The sequence below is a fragment of the Lacerta agilis genome, chromosome 2 (genome assembly GCF_009819535.1).
Source record: "Lacerta agilis isolate rLacAgi1 chromosome 2, rLacAgi1.pri, whole genome shotgun sequence".
Lineage (NCBI taxonomy): Eukaryota > Metazoa > Chordata > Lepidosauria > Squamata > Lacertidae > Lacerta > Lacerta agilis.
The window spans coordinates 79,274,310-79,286,327 of NC_046313.1; the positions used below are offsets into that span (position 1 = coordinate 79,274,310).

Here is a 12,018-nt window from a genome sequence, read left to right on the forward strand (position 1 = left end):
AGTTTCATAAAAATCTGATAGTGGGTGACAAAACCCTTGTTTTTCGCGTTGATTCGATGTGGAATGACCCTTATATTTATATTGAGATATTGGCTTGGATCTGGAGTTCCCAAGTGCCAATCTCTGCATATGGGCTGTCCCCACTCATCAAAGCAGGAAACTATTTTTGCCCATTCCTTCAGTCCAATGTACTTCCTGAAGGGCTGCAGGACACTCGAAGAGTGTGAGAGAGTGCCAAAACAACTTCCAGCATAGTTGTTGGGAGTTGAAGCTGGACTTCACATACTGGTTAGAAATTATGGGTGGATTCAACATAGAGCTAAGTAGGGTAAGTGTATTCAGATTGAGGTCTGCTTGAATCAAAACTTTCCCCTCTTCTCCTCATGCACCCCTTCACTCTATTCTAGGGATCCGCCTCATACTCAAGAACAGATTTAGAGGGTACGAGGAGCATGTGGGATGAAAGTTTTGTTACACAGGTAGACCTCATTCCTTGTAAACAACTTAATTGAATCCTGACCCATGAATCAACACTCATCTGAATATCTCTACTATTCTTTAAGGCATAAATTCCATGAAAATGAAAAATGCTTTTTACCTAGGGAAGAGTTGCCAAGAACTGTCAACTTGGAATGGCCCACCAGCAAGCCATTTTCACAGATGTTTTCCACCTAAAAATAAGCATTGTTGGCAATATTAGAGCACAGGCTTGGCAATAAATATCAACAATATTGGTCAAACTTCAATTAAATGCTAATCTTACACTATGCATTTTGATGGTGATGCTTCTGACACTGATTAGATAAGCTTGTGCAATGGCACATAATGCTCACAAACATTCCAAATGCTCAGAGAGCAAAGGTATCGGGGCTTTCACTGTTTGCTGACAAACACTTGAATGCGAAGTGCATAACAAACAGCCCTCATCCTGCTCTAAGATAGAGTGGGATTTGTCTTCATCTTGCATAGAATCCCTCACCCTCAATCCAAACTTGGAAATGCAGCAACTCAAACTCTAGGAACCACATTTTTGGGTTGGCCACCAAGGCCCACCAAAATTTGTGGACCCCTGCATGGGACCTGATGATAGCAGGGAGATCAGAAGTTGTTAATAGCAACACTGTTTTAAAAGTGGTATCCAGGTCAATTTAATTAGTAGCCAACAGTATAGTTTCCACAGCAAAAACCTGTTGTATGCAGTTATAATTAAAATATTTAGAAGAAAAAGCAGACAACTTTAAACTATATACAATTATACCTCTTTAATTATATATTTATACCTCCACCCACTATTTATAACACACACATTTCCTAAATGTTATCTACATAATTACATAATTACCCGACAATTATAATATCAAAGCACTGAAGTTTAATATAAATTCTACATCATAGAAGAATATTAAATAAATACATCTTTAAAAATTATAGTGTTAACATTGTTAGAAAAATATTACACTATTTACCACAGTGGAACATTTCTATATTTGTCAATGTCATTAAAAAATTCATAAAATCACTAGAGCCAATTATTTCAGAAACTATCTTATATTTTGTTAGCTTTCTCTTCATTGTACATATTTTTGCGAGTTTAATCATTTCTGCAACCTTCCATATCTTTTCCAGCCACTCTTACCACAGATGGAGAACTATTCATCCATTTCTGTGCCATCAATACTCAATATGTTATTAACAAGCTGCTCTCTCACTATTTTTTGTCCTACCAAAATTGTCGTAAAATGGAAATGAACATTTTGGTGAATCGATCAAGATATTTACAATCATTATACACCTTTAGGTGCCAGGAAAAAATGCTCCTCTTTAATCATGCCTTTGGTTGACTGACATCCAATGGCCTTTTAAAATGTGTTGGGGAAGGGGGGATTAATGGGTCATGTTTGTTTTTTTATTATTTTTGTTTTTAATATTGTGATTTTATCTTGTGAACTGCACAGAAACCTGCAGGTATAGGGTGGTAAACCAATTTAATAAATAATAGCAATAACAATAATTTCTTTCTATATATATGTAAACACACACACAGAAATACATACACACCATTTTACTTGGAAGGACTTTATCATTCAATCGTTCCACCAAATATCATACTATCATCTTTTGCTCTAAAGTATTAATCTGAACTATCCATATTCCACCCTCTCTAAGAAGGTAATTTCCACTGTGTAACCATCATTTAATTCATAGCCAAGCACAGCTTTCAAATACTCAGGTTTAGCATACTCACTCTGCACAACACACTAGTCAACTATTTCTAGTAGCACATTTTCCTACTATGAAGTAAACCAAAAATAAACTTCTTCCATACTGTTCAATTGGTTGTACAGTCAATTGTTGGGAGACAATCAAGCAGTATGACTTCTCAAGGGTAATCAATCTAGGACCTAGATCTAGGCAGTCCATTATGTACATTTCACAATTAAACAGAAGCATAATAATGTCAGCTGGAAGGTTTCCCCCACAAAACATGGGTTGTATCCAAGTAAGTCTCCCAGTCAGACTATGGAATTTTCCTTTGTTTTCCTTCCACTGGACACAGCCTCAGCCCTGTTCTGGGGATTCTCCAAACCCTCCAAAACATATCCTTGCCAGGAGACAGGGCAGGTACAGGGAAAGAAAAGAGGAGAAGTTCCATTGAGCAAGCATACATCCTTGCATTATTAGGACAGTTGCAAACTCTGTCTCCTTCAGCATCATTATGCTTCAATAGCTTTTTAAAAGAAATAAAAATTCTTACCATGTTACGGTCAACCTTTAGAAACGCAAATGTTTCCTCTAGCTCTTTTTCTGATCGGCCATCTTGTTTCAATTCTCTTCGTTTCTCTATGAACTTTCAAAAGACAAAATTCTAATAGCAACAGAAGCTAGCATACATTATAATTTAATGCCTTTGTACGATGTAGGATTTCAAAAATCTGAATTCTACAGAAAGGTAAACAAAGTAACCAGAAAAGTCAAAAACTGTGAACTAAATATTGAATGCACAGTTTATATATAAATTGTTTATTTATACATGGTAGAATGACAAGGAGCTGTGCAAAATACAGTGGGCAACCACAGACGTAACAGGCATAAGGTTCACAAGTGTAAAGAAAACAGCTTGGATCCCCAAGCACAAAGCCACTCATGCAACAGTTATATATTTTAATATAAATTTGTACGTTTTATCAATGTAAACTGCTTTGGAACACTTTTGAAAGTCAAAAGGCAAGACCATAAATAAATTAAATATGTCTCACCCCACTCTTTGTCCCTGCCTCCCATGGAACTTAACATAGTTTTGTTTGTATTAATACGAATACGTTTTTGTGTACTTCAGGTACTATTTTATGTGTGAATAATGGGTACTCACCTCCTTTTCCAACAGTTCACTATGAACCAAACTGGCTATTTTGTAGGTGAAATTGTCCTTTGAATTGTTTTCCAAATATGATGAATGCAAAATGTTCACAATCTCTTTAAATTCACGAGATCCTGCTGTTACTGGCTGAAAAAGAGCTACAGAGAAAGAAAACAATTATCTCAAAATCTGTGTGTCTTGCTATTAAACCCTGTGTCTTGCAATTAAATGCTATTGTGTTACTGCAAGCAATCCTCATTTTGCAAAGGGGTTCTGTTCCATATCCCTGCATGTGTCAGCAGAGAACGCATCATAAGCCCTCTCAGACCCGCCCCTTTTCATGATGTCTTTATGAAGTTTTGGGACTACTTCCAGATTTGGCACAATGCACATGTGTGCGACTGCATGTCATTCGGACACGCCCAAACCACGAGTTGCCTATAGATCATTTTATGAAACCATGCACATCTAAGAGAGGACAATTCTCTGTCAGAGTCTTTAAAGATAAAGAAAAGCATTAAAGCATAGGACAGAGATAAAATCAAACAAATTCCTTTATCCTTCCTTCATGTCTCTTTGCATATACTGGGAGGAGGGGAGAGAGAAGAAGGAAGCCAACAGATTTCCCGCAGGGCTTATACAGATTATCACTTCTTCCCAGGATTGATAAAAATCAATGGTTTTTTTAAACAAAAATCAAAAAGTCAGAATTTTTTAAAATTTAAATCAGATTTTTAAAATAAAATGTTTTGGAGGGGAAATCTTTCTAAAGGTAGTTTTCTATTTAAGTTACATTATAGTACAAAGGTTATTCATCAGGAAATAAGGATTTGTTTTAAGTTGTTCATGTGTGCTAAAACTCAATCTAAGTTTAAAAACAAACAAATATTTAACCACATCAGTTAACAAACATGGATACATATGCTATAATGTTATTGCTTTGGTAAAATAAATTGTTTAAATTGTTATTAAGGAAATGATTATTTTCCCCTTCCAATAAAGTACAGCAGAAAAGTTGTCCAAATGTTAACATATTATAGCTCACAATTTCATAATTATTTGTCTATGTATTTATTATAACCAAATCAGTAATTTTTGATATAACTGTAAAAACTACTCTGAAAATTGACTGTTTCAAAAATGAAACCTTTCTGTTAAAATGAGTCTTTCTGTTTAAAAAAATGATTTAAATCAAGTATTACTGGCTAGTGATTTAAATCAAATCAACCCTGCTTCTTCCTACTGCAAATTATGCAAAAAGATCCCTGCTTCTCCACATTCTCAAACATTCACTGAGAACTCAAGCAAGTTGCAGGGGATTTATAGTACAGTACACAAAGGAAGTATGGAAGAGAACGAGACATTACAGCATCTTAAAATGGAAAATGTGTCCAAATTTCATTTTTTGCAATATAACCAAGGGTGTTGTACCCATGTGAGTATATTCCACACCCCTGGATTTTAGGAATTTGATATGGGGCTGAACCACCAATCATGGTAAGCCAAACTAGCTTAATGAGGCTCCCAAGAGAGAAGCTGAGTCACTTGGATGGAATGACTCTGTAGAAGCACTTACAGGATTTGGAACTTTTTAGTTTAAAGAAAAAAAATATGTGTGGTGGAGAAAGTGGACAGAGAAAATCCCCCCCCCTTTATCTCTTAACACTAGGACTCATGGACATCCAATGAAGCTGGATGGTGGAAGATTCAATACAGATAAAAGAACTTCTTCACAGTTCCTTGTTAACCTATGGAATTGACCCCAACAAGAGGCAGTGATGGCCAGTCATTGTTGGCATCTGTCTGTTGACAGACAATGAAGTACACTTCGAAAGGTATGCTTGATGGCTTTAAAGGATTAGGCCAATTCATGGATAACAAGGCTATCAATGGCTATTAGTCATGGCAGCTATGTTCTACTTCCTCTGCCGGAGGCAGTATGCCTATGAATACTTGTTGCTGGGATCTGCAGATGGGCACTCATGTCCTGCTTATGGGTTTCCCACAGGCATCTGGTTGGTCACTGTGAAAACAGGATGCTGGATTAGATGGGGCACTGGCCTGATTCACTTTGGTTCACCTGCACAGTACCGAGTTAACCAGGGCTTGTAGTTAAGCTCTCTCCACACCAAAATCAAATTGTAGCCAATGTTTGTTTTTGCCTACAGCCTGTACTTAATAAGCAGAGAACATAATCATGAGTCCTAGTCTGAATGATCTACTAAACCAAACTTTGGCTTAACTAAATAAAATAAAATAAAATAAAAAAATCCTTCCAGTAGCACCTTAGAGACCAACTAAGTTTGTTCTTGGTATGAGCTTTCGTGTGCATGCACACAACTGAGTGTGGTAGAGCAATTCAAAGGATGGAGGAGAAAAGTGCCACATGATTATTATTTTTGGGGGGGTGAGTGCAGGATTGCTGAAGGGGGAAATTACAAAAATGGCTTTCTTGACAATTCCACTACCACTAGCAGAAGCCTTACCAGTTTGGATGCCTTGTTGACTGCAACCCATTAGGAACTTGTAGCAGAAAGTAATGTGCTGGCTTTTATTTAAAAGTGTAGTCATTTTAAAAAAAAATCAATCTTCACTGAAATAGACTACTTCTTACAAAGGGAAGACAGGCACCAATATAATGGAGCTCAGTGACTTTATATATGGTTTTGCCCTATATCAGGCACGTCCAACAGGTAGATCGTGATCTACCGGTAGATCACTGGACGTCTGCGGTAGATCACTGGTAGATCATTGGCTCCCCCCAAAGGAGCTGAACAACTGTGGCTCCCCTAAAAAAACTCAACATTTTACCTCCTCCCTGAAAAAACTCAACAACTTTGACCTGAACCCCCCAAAAGGGAGTAGATCACTGCCAGTTTTTAACTCTGTGAGTAGATCGCAGTCTCTTGGGAGTTGGCCACCCCTGCCCTATATGAATGAATACAGAAAATGTGCCGTATGAACCAGAAAGACAACACAGACCAGGAATTAGACCCAGTCTCAAGAAATATAGACTACAACCAAGCAGGTGGGTAGCCGTGTTGGTCTGCCATAGTCAAAACAAAATCGAAAATTCTTTCTAGTAGCACAGGTGCTACTAGAAAGAATTTTCGATTTTGTTACAACCAAGCAGAAAGAATAGGACCTGAATAGCAACTATAGAATTCCATCAGGACTCTCCTACTTTTCAGTTCACCTATATTTTATGCAAAAACCTTGCTTGTTATATTCCATTCGGCCATATGAACCATATTAGTACTGTACACAGGAAGCTTCCTTATACCAAGTCAGGATCTTTGTTCATCTAACTCAGTATCATCTGGTATTAACTAGCAGTACTTTGGCCGCCTCATGAGAAGAGAAGACTTCCTGGAAAAGACTCTGATGTTGGGAAAGATGGAGAGCACAAGGAGAAGGGGACAACAGAAGATGAGATGGTTGGACAGTGTTCTCGAAGCGACTGGCATGAGTTTGGCCAAACTGCAGGAGGCAGTGGAGGATAGGGGTGCCTGGCGTGCTCTGGTCCATGGCGTCACGAAGAGTCGGACACAACTGAACGACAACAAGCAGAACTGCTGTGCCTCAAAACTACCTGATCCACCACCCAAAAAAAAACTTGTAAATTGAACCTGGAACTTTCTGCATACAAAGTGCTCCATCACTGTGCTATGGGACTAATAAGACTTCTGCTTCAGTAGTTTCTATACTGAGACCAAGAGTTTTACTTCATCTGTAAATTATAATACTATTCAAACCTTTATATTTCCTTCACAGACAGTATTGTTAAGCTAGTTCCCAAATCTAGAAAATAGAATTCTAAATAATTGCTGCAACCTCTTGAAAAATCCTCCCTGCACATATAGTACTGCTAGAAGTGTTTTAATAATTTGATTTCCTTAAAGTAGACAGCATAGAACTGCTACAAGAGTTCCAAACTCAAAGGGGGGGGGGGAGGAAATAGGTTTAAGTACCAAGTACTGGAAGATCTCAACCTGAGATTTGACCAATAAATTTGAGATAGCACTTCTGAAAAAAAGTGGTCAATATATGAAACTTGGTAAAGGGTAATTATGTTAAAATGATCTAATATGTCAACTTTCAGATTAAGAAGGCCCTCATATTTCAACTCTTTCATGTCTGTTCTCTAGTTCATTCCTGGGGGGGGGGAGATCTCTTTCAATTAGTAGTAAGAAAGTCTCCATGGAATTATGACTCGCCACAAATAATCTCGGGAAAAGGCTAATTACATAATCCTTCTATTAGTTCCTTCATTGCTTTGCTCTTTTTGAGTCAAATGTTTTCTACAATTCTCTGGACAGTATGGTTCCCACGATATCATGTTCCACCTCTTGTTTATTAAGCTGGTGCTGCTGTATAAGATGATACCCAGAGCAGGAATTTCTTCTATTTTTCAGGTTAAATTAAGATTTTAAAATTCCATCTTAATTAAGTATGTGGAACACCTTGGCTTCCAGTAAGTATATCAATATTGTGTTCACACATGGTCAGGACTGAAATAACAGCACCTTATACACAGTAACTATTCAGCTATCATGGACTGAAGAGAATAAGAGTGCTCAAAGAGATCATTCAGAATTCCTGGAGCAATGCAGAACAATCGGAATGATTTGCAAGAGGCTCCTTAAGAATTGTAACTGCACTAGCAAGTTCCAAAATGAGCAGCAATAAATTCATGAGTAAATTTAGACAGAATTTACCACTGTGAGGCATGGAGTCAGTGTAGGACCACAGAAGCCAAAGTTCAAATTTCCACTGAGCTAAGAAGCTCACAAGGTGACCATAGGCCAGTCACTGTCTCAGCCTAACCTACTTCACAGGGTTGCTGTGAGGGTAAAAAGGGGAGAAGAACCATATATGTCATATTACATATTTTATGTTTTTATGGGCTTATAGCCGCAATAAAATTTGAATTTGAATTTGTCACTATGGGCTCCTTGAAGAGTGGGATATAAATGTAATAAACAAACAAACATTCCCTCTCTTCCTGGAGCTACTCATTGCATCCCCAAGAAAACATTTTAAAGGTTGGCGTACCACATGCAACAGTGTGTAATGCATTACAAGGGCATGTGAGTCCATCACACACAGGCTGCCATGTTAAAGCTATCTTTAGGAACCTAGTAGTTAATGTATTACTTTACATCCTATTAAAAACATGCATGCAACAAAGGCCTAGAACCAGATACTTTGGCAGCAGCTGCATCTCTTCTAACTTAACATTTTTGGTTCACACTGTATCCTAGAAATGCTCATAAGAACATTTCGGACACTGCTCATTGGCTTGGGTCTATGTAGTATTCTTTTGATCACGTTTAGACAAATCTAGGCTATGCGCCATCTAATTAGGAAAGTTCTTCAACCTTCTAGGATGCTTGAGTCATCAACTGCAGACTATAGCTGTAACCTTCAGGAAGGGGCCAAACCAACCTTCCTTGACTTTATTGTTACAAAATATGTTTTATATTTGCATTGTTCAAGTTAAAGTCTTCTTGAAGGATGAAAAGCATGAAGTACACTAATGGCAGCCTCTTGAAAAGCAGTTCACCCCCTCATTTCTTTTATGGAGATTAAAAGAATGCGAGGATTTTTGGAGGAAAGGATTCAAAGCAGGTTCATTAATGAAAAGCTAGGGGAAGAGAAACAAGAAGGATGCACAAAAGGCAAAAGTTAAGATGCTGCATATACTGTATAGAAGATCAGTCGAAGCAAGGGAACTAGCGAAGCAGCAACAGCGCTTCCTCGCCAGGGCACGAGGTGCTGGCATCCGCTTCCCTCCTACAACGCGGGGGCGGTATATACGGATTCCATCAGGGGCGGAAAAAGAGAAGTTCGCCCAAGTGAGCGCGCCCCAACGCGGCCACACGCCAGCCTACCCTGCAGGAGGGATGATGCCTCTCTTCTCTGCCGCAGAGAGCGCTAAAGTCGGCGAGCCATTTACCCGCGCGCCCTTCCAGAGAACCATCTTCTCTGCGAGCTGGCGCGGATGATGCCCACACTTAGCCTGCACCACCACCACAACAACCCCCCCCCCCAAAAAAACCCACACCCGTATCTAGCCTATCCTAAAGCGGCCATCTCAAACCAAACGGGTTTTTTTTGGGGGGGGGGGTTGACAGGAGGTGTTGTTTTCCAAACGCCTCTCTTCCCCCCCCCCCAGCCTGCAGCTTCGGAAGGGGAGAATAAGGTTCTCTCATCCGCGCCAACCACCTTAAGCGCCCGCGAGAGGCTCCTCGCATTCAGCTGTGTAGCGAATGTGGCTACGTGAAGCGAGAAGCGGGAGAAGGGAGGATTTGGGGCTGGAGGGAGGGTTGGGGGGGAAGAGGGATGCGATGCGAGGGAACCACCTTTCTTTTCTTTGCTCTTCCTGGGGATCTGAAAGTTTTTCTTAAGGGGCATGTTGTCTTCGGGGGCTCTGGGGAGCCCATCGCTATACTTGGGCTGCTGCTCGGGGCCGCTGCCCTTGTGGTGGTCCCCGCGCGGGGATCCCTTGCCCTCGCCGGCGGCCCCGAACTGCGCCTCCTCGTCGCTCCTGCTCCTCTCAGGGCGGCCGCCATTTTGTGTGGAGTTCTCCGCGTCGACGGCCGCGGCTGCAGCTCGGTTCTCCCCGCCGAAGAGGCCGCTGCTGTTCTCCGCCCGCTGAGGCTGCTCTGGCACTCGCTCGCCGCCGCCGCTCATGGCCGCGGCCTCCGACAGCAAGCCGCCCGCACCGCTACACCGCGCTGGCGATCTTTGTCCCGCCGATGAGCCGCCCCTTCCTCAAAGCCATGCACGACGCCAACGACGCCGCCCCCTCCCCATACAAAGCACAGACACTCCTCCTTCCTCTCTCCCTCCCTTTCGTTCTAACATGGCGGTGGGGCGTCAAGAAAGAGGAGGAGCTTGTTCCCCTTCACTTGCAGCCAACCGGTGCGCAGCGCCGCCGCTTATAAATGCGCGGAAGCCCGGCTGTGGGCTTGCTGCGAAAATGGCTGAAGGGCCTCCAAGGAGTGTGTTGAGAGGGAGCGCTCAGGCATCTTTCGAGGCGCCCTTGCCAATTAAGTTTTGCTTTTCTGTGCTTATTATTAAGAACTGTAACAGGAAATATTGGTGGCATTCCGATTTTTCCTTACACACAGCCCTTTTCCTGCAGAAGGGAAAAGAAGACACAAGGGATGTGCTTTTGCTCTGCTGGTTCAGCTCCCTAGCCTAGAGTAAAACATGTTTTCTCCTCAAGCAAATTGCTACAAATGTAAAGCTTATCAAAATGCTCAGGAAGATCTGCACTGCATACAAAATATATCTCTCAAAGTAGTTGTTCCCATGCTTTTAGACTATGCCTCCCTTTTTATTTTTTCCCAATATTTCTTGAAGTTCCAGTTACAGGTGGGTAGCCGTGTTGGTCTGCCATAGTCAAAACAAAATAAAAAAATTCTTTCCAGTAGCACCTTAGAGACCAACTAAGTTTGTTCTTGGTATGAGCTTTCGTGTGCATGCACACTTCTTCAGATACCAAGTACCAGGTATCTGAAGAAGTGCATGCACACGAAAGCTCATAGCAAGAACAAACTTAGGTAAAAGGTAAAGGGACCCCTGACCATTAGGTCCGGTTGTGTTCGACTCGGGTTGCGGCGCTCATCTCGCTCTATAGGCCGAGGGAGCCGGCGTTTGTCCTCAGACAGCTTCCGGGTCATGTGGCCAGCATGACAAAGCTGCTTCTGGCAAACCAGAAACACATGGAAACGCCATTTACCTTCCCGCAAGAGTGGTCCCTATTTATCTACTTGCACTTTGACGTGCTTTCGAACTGCTAGGTGGGCAGGAGCTGGGATCGAGCAACGGGAGCTCACCCCGTGGCAGGGATTCGAACCACCGACCTTCCGATCGGCAAGCCCTAGACTCTGTGGTTTAACCCACAGTGCCACCTGGATTGGTCTCTAAGGTGCTACTGGAAATAATTTTTTAAATATTTCTTGAAATAATTATAGTAGGAGAATGAAATAAAAACATCCTAAAAACATAGCTTCAAATTTATATTTTTACAAATCAAGATGCACTGTTGAATTTTTTTAAAATAATTTTTAAAAAATGTTTTGAGCTCTAATCCCCTGTCCCAGCGGGCTTTTAGATACTACATATCTTACTTAACAAAACATTCATTCATTCATTCATTTGGAGTGCATTTTTTGTTCATTTCCACTTACTGGATTTCTAGTTCCCAAATGCCTAAAGGTAATTATAATTCCACTGCTCCCTCAGCACCTCTCCTGGGCCTGGGCCCAAACCAACAGTTAGGCTGGATGGTTGAAGGCAGGAGTCTTGTCCTTTGTTGACTTGTATGAAGTCCCTTGCACTTTTTACCCCAGTGAAGCTTTGTGTAACTTTATCCAAATCAGCTTGATATTTCAAAGGGATTAGATTGCGCCTGGACCTTTGGACAATCCAAACATAGTTGAACTGGTTACCATGCAAGACCTAAATCAAGAAGAAACAGCAATAGTATCTATCTCTGGGATCTCATTCCCTCTTCAGAGAGGAAAATACCTTTCTATGAACTTGCAGTTAGATGGCCACACAACTACCTTAGTGTCTATGAACTTGCAGTTAGATGGCCACACAACTACCTTAGTGCAGCTACTGTAGCCAAAAGTTGTTTCCAATAG

The 12,018-nt window shown here is 41.0% G+C and overlaps 1 protein-coding gene across 4 annotated transcripts in view; it reads right to left on the minus strand.

Annotated features, from left to right (window-relative positions):
- Nucleotides 1-10,169, minus strand: part of TASOR (transcription activation suppressor) — a 75,874-nt gene extending 65,705 nt beyond the window's left edge. For 2 of the 4 annotated variants that reach the window (XR_004426019.1, XR_004426018.1), the window contains exons 1-4: nt 9,724-10,169; nt 3,371-3,516; nt 2,756-2,848; nt 599-671 (exon numbers count right to left, since the gene is read on the minus strand). Coding sequence is in view for 1 of the 4 variants with exons in the window: in XM_033140947.1 (XP_032996838.1) it covers nt 599-671; nt 2,756-2,848; nt 3,371-3,516; nt 9,724-10,054 (643 nt within the window). In the remaining 3 variants the exon portion in view is untranslated. The remainder of the gene's footprint in view (nt 1-598; nt 672-2,755; nt 2,849-3,370; nt 3,517-9,723) is intronic. The other 2 variants (XR_004426017.1, XM_033140947.1) reach the window with 2 other exon arrangements.
- Between the last annotated feature and the right edge of the window lie 1,849 nt (nt 10,170-12,018).